The 13,823-nt window shown below is 38.0% G+C and overlaps 1 protein-coding gene across 2 annotated transcripts in view; it reads right to left on the bottom strand.

Moving 5' to 3' along the window:
* ADGRA1 (adhesion G protein-coupled receptor A1) overlaps nucleotides 1-13,823 on the bottom strand; it is a 397,321-nt gene that overhangs the window by 289,370 nt on the left and 94,128 nt on the right. For both annotated transcript variants that reach the window (XM_034436536.2, XM_087871687.1), the window contains exons 3-4: nucleotides 12,105-12,176; nucleotides 4,122-4,193 (exon numbers count right to left, since the gene is read on the bottom strand). In XM_034436536.2, the coding sequence (XP_034292427.2) occupies nucleotides 4,122-4,193; nucleotides 12,105-12,176 (144 nt within the window). The remainder of the gene's footprint in view (nucleotides 1-4,121; nucleotides 4,194-12,104; nucleotides 12,177-13,823) is intronic.

The following is a 13,823-nucleotide window of genomic DNA, read 5'->3' as shown; positions in this document are numbered from 1 at the left end:
ACATCACACTGTTTCCACTCCCAGATTCATATGAAGAGTTTTGAAGATGGCTATAATTTTTTTTTCACTCCTGTTAGCCTCAGAACACTAAAATGAGCCAGGCAACACCATGATGCAATCAATGCTGCCTCCCACTGACCAAAAATAATAAAAATAATTTTGCTCCCATCCCAAATATATATTGTAGCCCTCTTTGCTATCCACAATATTTTCCTTAATGCTGGGTGCATTTGTCTCACTTTTACCAAAAACCAAAAAAAAACCCAAACCCCAAAACCAAAATGAACTTCCGAATTCTTGGTATAAGTGGATAGCTTCTTCACCATTAAGCCATTATTTTTCCTCTACAGAAATTCTCATTTAAAATTGTTGTATATAACATTTTAGTTTTGCAGCTGATTGGTGTCCTGACCACGGCTCTCCATGACAGTGTACAGCCTCTTTCTGAAGGGGGGGGGGGAATAATAGCATATTGGAGCCCAGAGATCAATAAGTGGAATGAGGCAAGATTTTAGTGCATGTTGTTTATATAAATGAAGAAAATCAAGGTAAGTGCTTTTTACAGGAATTGTGAACCTGATTAGCAACTGACTAGAAGATTAATTTCAGGCACTCTCATAAATTGTCTGGGAAATCTACCATAGAGATTGAAGTTGGCTGGCGAGAGGCAGGGTAAACAAGAGTTCCTGTAAATTAGTAAATGATCTGCCCTCAAGGGATAACTATTGTGTATGAAACCATGTCATAAATACTGTTGTTTTTTTTATTGTTTTGGTATAGTTCTGCAAAAGGACATAACCTCTTTATCTATTTTACTTGCTTTTCTTTCTCCCTGACCAGTTTAGATTTTACAGGAAAATAAGTTTCCAAGTTGTCAGAAAAAGAAAAAACCCTGAGAACTTGATATATAACAACAGGTTTAAATACATAAAGCAAGTTAATTATAGACTGTCTTGAGGGGCAAGAAACAGAACCAAAATGTCTGCCTAGAGAGTCAGCTACTGTCATGTGCACATGCAGATGAATGTAGTTGAAAAAGAATGTAAAATGCAAATTGTTATACATAACAATGTATTTTAAAAAAGCAATAGGAAGTATGGGTTGAAATAAGAAGGATGTCCAATCCTAAAGGTTTGAAGGAGTAACATATTCAGAAGAAGACAATCAACCTTCAGCGACAAATGAGCTCAATTAGTTTCATGAGACTTATCCTATCCCAGAAAAATCAATGAAGTACAGTGAGTAATGAGAACAACATATATAGAAAGCAAGACACTCCTTTTTACAATCAATTTTAAAGATATTCCCCATGTCCTACTCTCTTTCCTCTTCCTTTAGATTAGGAAGAATGCTTCAAAGTTGAAATGCTCAATTTTATGATTATTTTTCTGAGGCTTTTAAGATAAACAAAACCCACCCTAAAATCTAGCCTGATTGTTAAACTCATGCTATAACTTACTCAAGAAACTAAAAAGGTTTGTGGCTTGAATTTTGTGACTCAGCCATGGTGACAAGAATGGAATGGTTGATTGAATGACCTGTGCATGATATATTGGGCCAAACTGCAAATATCCTAGAAATAAATTTAGCAGAGATAGCCAAACAAGTACAGGGGTTTGGGAATCAGCCTGCCTGATGAAATGCTCATGTTTCATTGGGCACAAAATTTTATATACACATCCTCTGGCTTCCTTGGGTCAATTTTAATACCAATGTACCTGAAAGATGGAGTTTACATAGAGATCAGCCTGCTAACTGTAGGAGAGACCTAGAGATATACTGTATTCCTGGTACTGAGTTAATGGACAAATCCTAGCACAGGACACACAAAGAACTAGATGAGTGGAAAGGTGTATGTGTACCCCTGAAGTCCAATTGGAACCAACAGAAGCAGCACAATGCTGCAGCATTATAAATTGCAAAATTGAAACCTAATTTAAAATAACTGCATTTGCACCAGAAGGAAAATAATTTAACTGTTCCCGTAAGGTGTTGAATGCTGGTGAAAATGCATCAGCAAAGCTGGTAGATGTAAATTTTCCATGGGAAGACCTCCCAGATCAAAATATGGCTTCCTTCAAAGAGCAGAACTGAGAATCGAGGAAATCACCAGGAAATCGAGGCAGGGACCCTGTGCCTCCAATGGCAATCTGTAAGACAGGAGGGAGTAGTGCGATGGCGGCAGTGCCGGAAAGGTAATCCGGAGTAGCCAGCAGACACACGAGCAGTTCCTAACCATGCTCCAACGGGTGGCGTTCCTAGGACAAACCTAGGGCTAGTCAGCACCTCCGCCCCTTCTCTGCCCTGGAGACCCAGGGAGTGACGGCCCAAGCTCAAGGAGTGATGTTGCGCCGTTCTTCGTCCCTGGAGAACCAGGGACTGGTGGCAGACTTGCCACTAATAGCACTCTCCAACGAGTCCAGGCGACTCTGAAAGGACGTGCTGCAGCAGCGTTTAAATGTGGCGGCGGTTGCACTGTCAGATGCCTAGAATAACGGGCAGCCTGCCAATCCGCTCTGAGAGAATGCCACGAAATTAGGGCCACCGATGACCGTGGGGCCTGAAAAACAGTGCTGAGGCATCACACCGTCTCTAGCTAAACCAAAAGGAGAGGAAAAAATCTTATGTGTATTGGCAAGTATAGTCCAGGAATGAGTGTAGAAACAGCCTTCTCCAAATAAACGTCTCTCTCGGGCCAACTGATTTGAAAACTGGGCCCGAGAGAGAGGCAGCAGGGTGTGGCTAAAAAGATTATGACTCAGTCTCTGGGCAGATCCAATTCAACCCATTCCTGGACTATTCTGCAGCTTCACTGGAAAAAGTGTCTACTTCCTGCAAGTTTATTAAAGCAGATTCTGCCCTTTAACTGCTCCCTTTGAAAAAAGACCCATTCTAGGGGTGATTGGCCTCAAATGAAGTTAGGACCATTGCACTGTAGCAGCAGTTTAAAAACAGATGGGGGAAGAAAGAAAAAGAGATAAGAAGAAATCTACAGATAATGTGACAACAAAAATATGAAATCAGTTTGGCCCAGTACAACAGGAAGAGACATCCAGCAAGAAGGCAAGAGATGGCTCAAACCACAGCAACAACCTACTGTAACAACAGTAAAATATGTATTTTTATAAAAGTATAAATTATGAAAATTTTTAAGCATGAAAACTTTAATTCAGTACTCATTTTGCATCATCATTGTTGTTTTTGTTGTTGTTGTTGTTGTTGTTGTTATTATTATTATTATTATTATTATTATTATTATTTAATCTTTAGTGAGATTCACAGCCTTTGAGGCTGGTTAATAGCTCAGCAACTCGAGTCCTAACCAAGGACCTAGGAACTGTTAAGGTATTGCTGGAGGGTGTAAGCTGTTCCGAGTAAGGTGGTTTTTTGTAGATTATTATTATAGTAATAATAATAATAATAATAATAATAATAATAATAATAATAATAATAATAATAATAATAATAATAATATTTTGTAAACCTAATATCAAATTGTCCTAGAGCACATTTGGGACAACCATGACCTGGATGACTGAGAATCTCCATAGACATCTAACATCAATCCCAAAGTCCCCTTCTGTTCATGAAAAGAATCCCAGAACAAGCTTATTGTCAACAGAGGATTCCATGAACAGAGAAGATCAAGGCACTTCTTGCCAATTTATCTATTTTCTCAAAAGAAGAACCCGTGTCCTTTGGCCTTAATTGTCTGGGGGGGGGAGAAACATTTTTTTTTTTCATTAATGGAGAAAGACAAGATAGGGAACGATGGAAGGCATGGTTTCATCTAGTGCTAACATTCACCTCCTAAATATTATTTTTCAAGGAATATAACACTCAAAGAAAAAAAAAAACCCGCTCCATTGTGCTAGTTTTTGATTTACCAACTAACATTGCATTAAGTCTCCTGGTTCAAAGGGTGTGTGGCACAGTAGAACATTCTGAGTAGCTCAGAGGGACCCGAGACTTAGTGTGTTACACTGTAATACTGGAACAGTACCAATCAAGGTATAGATTCAACCAAACTATTTTTCCCTGTTATTTGTGTATCATTATGCTATTTTAACTTAATGTGTGAAATTTATTGTGATATTTTTTTTTTAAAGTACCATACTCACAATTTATGAAGGTTTTTAAGACCCACAAATATTTCAGGTGTTAAACAACCAATTCTGTTATTGGAAAGATCCCTAGAAGGAAAAAATGAAATAGCATTAAGTTTAATTGTAATTACAATATGAACTCATTTTAATTGTCCCAAATACAGCCTTTAAAGAATCCACACTATAAAACAAATGTATTTATACATTTTATTAGCTCAAATAATATGCCTGCCCATCTCGTGAATGCAACTCTGGGGAACTAAAAGCACATTAAAACAACATAACACAAATGTCACAGAATTAAAAAAAACAAGAACGGTTACCAAGAATGAACCCAACAAGACAGTAGCACAAACTTCTCAAAGAGAAATCTGATCTCCATCCATACACAAGGCAGAGAGAATCAGGGCCCCTCTGATATCAGGCAGATAGTGTTTCAGTGGACAGCCACTGAATCAGAAAAGGTGGGTTTCCAAGATTTCATAAGATGGCATACTTTATTATTCTTTAATTGAAGGGAACTAGAATTGGCAGGTTGAAAGAATTGGGCAGAATTGGTCCCACAAATATTCCATGCCATGAAAGCTTTATAGATGACAATCTAAAGCAGCTTGAATTCCACCAGAAACACACAGAGAATCAGTGCAACTCACAGAGCGAAGGTACAACATGGGCATATTGAGGTGTGTTCATCACTTAATTTCCCTAAATGAATTAATTTTCCTAAATGAAAATTCTTTATAACTTATAAGAAATGCTTTAAAAATCTTGCTAAGCTAATATTTCAGTTTGTTTTATTAGTGTTTTAAATAAGACTTGTGGTTTGGCTGACCTTTTGAAAAATCTCAAAAATAGTTTTAAGAATAGACTTCTTCCCTCCCTCCCAAATCAGTTAATAGAGTTAAAAATATCATGAGTATGGGGGTGGATGGGTGGATCTATAGCTCTGCCTGCCATAAGATGAGGAAGGATTTATCATTTAGACCCAGGATAGCTTGAATTTCTCTCAATGAAAACATGCTGGAAATGCAATTTGATTTGCATCATCAGGACAACAGCCAACATGATTTGTGTTACAAGGGACTTCAGATCATTTTGCTTGCCACAATTGGTACTTGCAATTGCTGAAACACATTTCTGTTGGCAGTTGTCAACTCAGTAGGTAGACAACTCAGTAGGTAGTCCTCAGACCAGGACATCAATTCCACATGAAAGTTAAAAATATTTTGATTGAGAATGTCTATAAAAGGAAAATCTTGCAAGTCTGATTCTGCTGTTCCCTTCTCTCCTTTTATACACCAGTGAATTAGGGAAGTGTCTGCCTGAGTTGTTTCCAAAAGTTATCTCTATTATTCTGGACTTTAAAAATGCTTCAGTCCCCTTTGCTTAGGGTTTCCGATCTCCATGAAGGTCACCTACACCATTCAGAGTAGATAATATGAAATGAGATTGATCATGGTGAACTATTTAAGGTTCTAGAAGTGGAGAGATCCACCTTCAAATTCACCTTAGCCAGAGAAGGTGTTTTTGGGCCAGCTACTACTTCTCAGGCTACCCCAGTTCACAGGGATTCTTGCGTATAAAATTGTACAAGAGAGTGCTATCTATGCTGCTTTGAGCTCTTAGAAAAAAGATGGGTAATCAATCAACTGGACAAATATTTCTGTTCTAGACTCAAATGAGACAGCTGTCTGTATTTCTAAAGCCAGGATAATTCAGAAAAAGAAAAAAATGAACACGGTGGAAACTTTGACAGAACTAACTGAATTAGTTCTAGAATCAATTACAGTGTAATTCATTCTTTTGAACTGCACTACCATAATATGAATTAAAATGATCACACTGAAAAATGGGTATTGCTCTGTAATGAAGATATTTAAGGACAAATATATTATCATGACACTGGGGGCCTATTGGGCAATCAGTAACCTCACAACATGATTGGCAATGATTGCTTAAGTGTGTGTGTTTACTCAATTTCTATAGCACTGATTTTTTTAAAGTATTAATTTCACTCATTTTTCATTGTTTATCAGTTACAAACCTACAATCAGACAATATGTATGTCACAAACAAGCAGACTTTTGCTATGTGAATTCAATCAGTGAGTGTCAGCACCAAGATTTTAATGGTATTCTGCAATTAGCATCTCTAAATTATATAATATAAAAAAGTTTATCAGTAGAAATATAGGTTTTTAGTAATCTGCTAAATAAGATTTGTTGAGTTCAATAGAATTTCTCCTTAAGAAAAAAAAAGTATCTATCTAGCACCTGGCCCAGATGTTCAAATATTTATATTAACTACCTTCTCACTATGGATGGATATTCATTAAACATCTTGCAGATTTATGCTATTTCGTGTGTCATGATTACACCTATTGAATAGCAAGGATTCAAAACCAAGTGCTATTCCCCCCACATACCAAATATCCTATAAATTTTCCTAATGAATCATTTGCAGAAATATAAATAAGAAAAAAGGAAATATCAGTATGTACCAGATTATTTCTACACATCTCTCAATTCCTTCCTATTTTTTCATATCAAATCTATCTTACATCACATAAATCATGTTTTCGTCTTGTAGATGCTTATGTTGAAATTAATCATGTGAAACAACCAGACACGTGGCCCGCATCCCGGTATCTTTTTTTTCTGGTAGACACTGTTTTGCATTGATTCACAAGTTCTGCCACTGCAACTAGAGTACTAATTTACTGCAAATGCTATCAGCCCATGAGAAGTGTTCCAAGTGAAATTGTTAATTTTATGAATTTGGCAGCCTGTGGTTTTCCCAACTGATTTACAAAGCCTCCTGTCACTTACATATGTCTGCATTACATTAGCTGTTTATTTTATCCTCTGTGGGAAAGATAGGAAAGAATAAGAAACAGTATAGGAAGGGAGGGAGGGAGGGAGGGAGGGAGGGAGGGAGGGAGGGAGGAAGGAAGGAAGGAAGGAAGGAAGGAAGGAAGGAAGGAAGGAAGGAAGGAAGGAAGGAAGAATTATAAAAAAATCTATTTTCTAATCATACTTTATGAGAAATAAATATTCTCAATGTTTTATAGAAAACTTGTACTAACTTAGTAACAACTTTGTTTTACCATTATAATCAACCAATTCCCTGCCTCTATAATGTTCCCCACAGGAGTGAAATCTATAGTTCTGTGATAACAAGAAAGATTTTTGTACTTAAACATTATAGTTTTAAGTACACGTATTTCAGAATATTTTCTCCAATTATTTTCAAATTCAAGAGATTCTATTTCAGTGATCTCTGATTTTCGTCATTCTCATGCTTGAGAGTAAGCACTACTATTTCATAGCTTTATAGCTTCTCTATTTTTCCCACAAGAGGTCAGGGTTGTGTTATTATAATACATCATCCCCACGGCAGTAAGTTTCAATTGCCTTATTACAATTTTCATATTTTCACATATTTTGGTGACTTAAAAGTCGTCCAGATTCACAGAGTAGATCTGTCTGTAGACATATCTTTAATTGCTGCTGATATCTTGCTATTATTTTCTCATATTTTTCTCACATTTGTTATTCAAAAAAATATGATGTCTGTTAACTTTCTATTTTTGCGCAATCTTTTAATAGGATATAGCCATGCTGAGATATAAACACATTTATTTTAAGTACATGTGCCTATCTTTTGGTGTGAACTATAATTGTACATGTAATTGAGAGGTGAAATGTGGTAGATAGTATATCCATAAATTTTGATCTACTTTATTATCTAATACCCCTTCATGGATTACTGCCTTGTCTTGGCGAAGGGGCTTGCATAGCTCAATGAAGCTATGAGCTATGCCGTGCAGGGACACCCAAGATGGACAGGTCATAGCAGAGAGTTCTGACAAAATGTGATCCACTGGAGAAGGAAATGGCAACCCACTCCAGTATCTTTGCTGTGAAAACCCCATGGACAGTACCAAAAGGCAAAAAGATATAGCGCTGGAAGATGAGCCCCTCAGGTTGGAAGATGTCCAATATGCTACTGGGGAAGAGAAGAGGGCTAGTACTAGTAGCGCCAGAAAGAGTGAAGCAACTGGGCCAAAGCCGAAAGGACACTCAGCTGTGGATGTATCTGGTGGTGAAAGGAAAGTCTGATGTTGTAAAGTTTTTTTTTTCTCCATAGGAACCTGGAATGTAAGATCCATGAATCAAGGCAAGCTGGACATGGTCAAACAAGAGATGAAAAGACTGAACATCGACATCTTAGGAATCAGCGAACTAAAATGGACAGGAATGGGTGAATTTAATTCAAATGACCATCAGGTATACTGCAAGCAAGAATCCCTCAGAAGAAATGGAGTAGTCTTCATAATCAATAAAAGAGTAGGAAAAGCAATACTGGAGTACAATCCCCAAAATGATAGAATGATCTCAGTTCGAATCCAAGGCAAACCATTCAATATCACAGTAATACAAGTCTATGCCCCAACCACTGGTGCTGAAGAGGATGAAATTGACTGGTTCTATGAAGCACCTACAGCACCTTATAGAATTAACACCAAAAAATGACGTCCTTATCATTTTATGGGGGATTGGAATCCTAAGTAGGAAGCCAAAAGATAACCGGAATAACAGGCAAGTTTGGCCTTGGAGTACAAAATGAAGCAGGGCCCAGGCTGATAGAATTCTGTCAAGAGAATACGATGGTCATAGCAAACACTCTTTTCCAACAACCCAAGAGACGACTCTACACATGGACATCACCAGACGGTCAACACAGAAATCAGATTGACTATCTGTTCTGCAGTCAAAGATGGAGAGGCTCTATACAGTCAATAAAAACAAGATCAGGAGCCAACTGTGGCTCAGATCATGAGCTTCTCATTGCAAAATTTAGACTTAAATTGAAGAAAGCAGGGGAAAGCAGTAGACCACTCAGGTATGAACTAAATCATATCCCTGATGAATATACAGTAGAGGTGACAAATAGATTTATGGAATTAGATCTGATAGACAGAATGCCTGAAGAACTATGGATGGAAGTTCACAACATTGTACAACAGGTAGCAACTAAAACCATCCCAAAGAAAAAGAAAGGCAAGAAAGCAAAATGGTTGTCTGAGGAAGCTTTGAAAATAACTGAGGAAAGAAGGGAAGCGAAAGGCAAGAGAGAAAAAGAAAGATACACCCAGTTGAATGCAGAATTCCAGAGAATAGCAAGAAGAGATAAGAATGCATTCTTAAATGACCAGTGCAAAGAAATAGAAGAAAACAATAGAATAGGGAGGACCAGAGATCTCTTCAAGAAAATTGGAGATATGAAGGGAACATTTCATGCAAAGATGGGCATGATAAAGGACCAAAATGGCAGGGAGCTAGCAGAGGCAGAAGACATTAAAAAAAAGTGGCAAAATTACACAGAAGAATTATACAAAAACAAGCTTAACATCCCTTATAACCACAATGGGGTGGTCACTGACCTCAAGCCAGACATCCTAGAATGTGAAGTCAAATGGGCCTTAGGAAATCTGAGCAACAACAAAGCTAGTGAAGGAGACAGTATTCCAGCTGAGCTATTCAAAATCTTAAAAGATGATGCAGTAAAAGTGCTACACTCAATTTGCCAGCAAATTTGGAAAACTCAACATATATGCGGGTCAAGAAGCAACAGTGAGAACTGGACACAGAACCACTTATTGGTTCAAAATTGGAAAAGGACTCCGGCAATGAGCGCAAACTGCGGCGGAGGCTTCCCTCTTCCTCCCCCTCCTCTTCTCGCACCCCCCTGACCGGCTATCACGGGGCCGGGAGGGTGCGCACAAGAGGAGAAGGAGGGGGAGGGAGAGGGAAGCCTCCGCCATGGGTTGCGCTCATTGCTCTGCCAGCCAGGCTTTCCAAAAGGAAGGGGAAAAAAACAGCTGGTGAAAAACCCCAAAGAGAGCAAGCAGGGCTGCAGGGCTTTCCAAGAGTGAGAAGAGACAGGCAGGGAGAGAGAGAGAGAGAGACACACACACACACACACACTCACAGACATAGACAGAGAGACACACGGGGGGGGAGAGAAAGAAAGTGAGAGAAAGAGACAGACAGACAGACAGACAGACAGACAGACAGACAGACAGACAGAGAAATGAGAGGGATGAGATGGTGATAGAGAGGGAGATAGAGAGAAAAAGAAAGACAGATGAGAGAAAGAAAGATAAGAGGGAGGGAGGAAGGGAGAGGGAGATGAGAGATGAGAGGGAGAAGAAAAAGGGAGAGAAAAAGAAAGATGAGAGAGAGAAAGATACACAGAGAGAGGCAGATAGACAGAGAGGGAGATACCTATTTCCCATAGAAAACACAGAGCCACAAATCTTGGGTAGGCGTGTCTGGGGGGGTCATGTGATAGGGTGGGAGTGGGTGACATTGAGTTGCCCACGCCCACCAAGGTTTTGTGGCTCCCAGTGTTTTGTTTTCTGTGGGAAACGGGCCCAAGTGGCTTTTTGAATGTTTAAGGTTGCCGACCCCTGTGTTAGCTCATTTGAGTTACCTTGGTTCAAAAATTGTTGCCCTATCATGTATAGTTCGGCCGATTAAAGATAATGACAATGAAAGATTTAGTAGTATATAGATTTTAGTTGTTTTGCACTGTCACCTACATCTGCAAAAATTTTGGAGATACAAAAATGCTGAACACAGTATTTTTTTTATTTGAGGGGGGGAACATTCTGAATGTTCCAAATAGTATTTTTGTAGACTATTTAAAGATAAGAATCCACAAATTTGGTTTAACAGCATACAGTTATAGAGATCCCTTAAAGAGCATCACATTTAGTTAGATAAATATTTTAGGATGTTTATTATGTTATATTGCTGGACCAAATCGTGTCACTGAATCTTAAAACTGATGTTAATAACAGTGTTTCAAATTTTAAAATTTTACTGTTATGTTAAACTATTTCAGGGTTTGGTGAATTAATTAACTGATTTTACAGGTACAGTTCTTTATCAAATTGATCAATTTTTGGAGATATTAATACCACATAAATAGGAGCCTGAGTGGCGTATAGGAGCCTGAGTGGCGTAGGAGGCTAATGCCTCCTAAGGCAGCATTTAACATCCAGCTGCCTGCAATTACTGCGAGTTCAATTCTCCCCAGGCTCAAGATCAACTCAGCCTTCCATCCTTTCTAAGGTGGGTAAATTGAGGACCCAGTTTGTGGGGGCAATAAGCTGACTTTGTATAAATATACAAAAGGATGAAGGCTATTGCTTAACGCATTGTAAGCTGCCCTGAGTCTCCGGAGAAGGGCGGCATATAAATCAAATTAAAAAAAATAAAATAAATAAAATAAATATTTTTGTTTACAATTCCTTTCATGTAGATTATTGTTATACTATTAGCATGCAACTTTACTCTTATTTTTGTGCACTTTTTTGCACTTGCTTCTTTTATTTGTAATGCAGGAAAACACTTAGCTCTATTCAAAACTACATACTGTTAGAAAGGGTAGAAGAAAAGAGAAGAACAATCAGCAAATGTATAATTATGAGTGGTGATGGGTGCACTATTGGAAAACTGGCAGGACCAAGTTGTGGATAAATCATCCTGGAGAAAATCTATCTACATGGCCACCAGGAGCCAACACAGTCTTAATGGTATATAATCATCAATTTTAGATATAAAACTGTAGCTTGTACTGTCAATGACCCCCATAAAGCCTATCCATTCTTCATCCCTTTATTCTTTCATCTGGACTACATTGTTTTGTCAATATATGTTTATGATACCATCCAACATATGCTGCAGGTAAACCTAAGTCAGAACACAATTTCTCATATGTTCAATTTCTTGTATGATTGTAGCAAAGATTTATTTGTTTTGACTTAATACATAAAAATAAATCATGCACAGTGAAAAAAAATCAAATTACTATCATACAGTATCCTTTATTTTATAATTGCATGGTGATACATTCCCAATTCTCTGGAAACCAAATATCAATACGGGTATAATTTTTAAGGTAATTTCAGTTGCAATTAATACTTACAGACGTTTCAGTTCTGAAAGTCCATAGAAGGCTCCTGGTTCAATACTACTAATTAAGTTATTCTTCAAATCTCTGGAGATAACAGAAGAGAAAACCCAATTAATGTCTAGTATACATGAAGCTTTATATTCATAGAAGGAGGAGGACAGAGAACAAAGCTTTGAAACCACCTCTGCATATATTAAAATCAAGGAAAAGATTATTTTTAAAAATTGTCCCCTTTCCCACCTTACATTAGAAACCCTAATTAAAACTTCCCATCTTCAGTTCACCATCTTTAGGGGAAATATACTATTAAACTAGCAGGGAATAAGGAGTATGGAGAGTTGCATTGCACTACACCAGGGGTCTGCAACCTTAAACACTCAAAGAGCCATTTGGACCCGTTTCCCTCAGAAAAGAAAACACCGGAAGCCACAAAACCCTTCTCGTGCCTGACTATTTCTTGAGCAGCCACAAAACTAGCATATGTAGTTGAATTAAACGTTCTGTTTTCTTTTGAAACTTTTCTTTTCTTGGATTTATCCATGGTTGGCCTACCGGGGGTTGAAAAGCTCAACAACTCGTGTGCTGGCGGGTGTCGCACATTGGCGGTTGTGACGCATATTTTGAGTGACAGGGAGCCGCAGCAGAGGGGTGAAAGAGCCACATGCGGCTCCAGAGCCGCAGGTTGTTGACCCCTGCACTAGACCAATACACTACTACAGGTAGTCCTCGACTTACAACAGTTTATTAGTGATCATTCAAAGTTACGACGGCCCTGGAAAAAGTGACATGACTTTTCACACTTATGACCAGGACAGCATTCCCATGGTCACGTGATTTACATTTGGATGCTTGATAACTGACTCACATTTATGATGGTTGCACTGCATGTGAACACCTTCTGCAACCTTCTGACAAGCAAAGTGAATGGGGAAACCAGATTCACTTAACAACCGTGTTACTAATTTAACAGCTGCAATGATTCACTTAACCAATGTGACAAGAAAAGTTGTAAAATAGGGCAAACATAACAAAGTTCTCACTTAGCAACATAAATTTTGGGTTCAATTGTAGATGTAAGTTGAGTACTACCTGTACAATCTGTGCTCCAATCACTAGCACTTGTACTGTATAGATTTATGAGGAATAAGTATATACAGGCAATGTTCCTTCTAATTTCTGAAATGCCAGATAGTTTTGTGCAGCTTTTTCCAAACCAGTATAAATTTGTGAGCCACAATACAAAAATACTGCTTAATTGTACAAACATGTAATAGAGACAGGTTAAAATATTCACATATTTCTTAGTTAAAATACAGAAAGTAGAAAGTATAATACTGTAGTAGGTCACATATATGCTTGTAAGTCATTCCCTCAAATCATTTTTTACTCCTAGCAACTGTCCCATGCAGTTTTCAGAAATGGCGTGCCACTTCCTTTTCCCTTAGAATTTTGAAAGAGGAGCTGATCCAAAATTAGCCAGTTAATTCATTTTATTTTATTTATTTATTTTATTTTGTCGAGTATATATTAGATAATATATATAAGTATAAGCATGAATTGAATACATGAAATGGATACAAATAAAAGGGAACATTAGGACAGGGATGGTAGGCACGCTGGTGCTCTTATGCACATCCCTTGCAGACCTCTTAGGAATGGGGTGAGGTCAACAGTAGACAGTTTTAGGTTAAAGTTTTGGGATGAGACCACAGAGTCTGGTAGTGCATTCCA

Source organism: Pantherophis guttatus, chromosome 6 (genome assembly GCF_059756535.1).
Source record: "Pantherophis guttatus breed Tessera chromosome 6, ASM5975653v1, whole genome shotgun sequence".
Classification (NCBI taxonomy): domain Eukaryota; kingdom Metazoa; phylum Chordata; class Lepidosauria; order Squamata; family Colubridae; genus Pantherophis; species Pantherophis guttatus.
The sequence above is the reverse complement of the archived record's forward strand: the minus strand, read 5'-3'. Positions and strand labels throughout refer to the sequence as shown.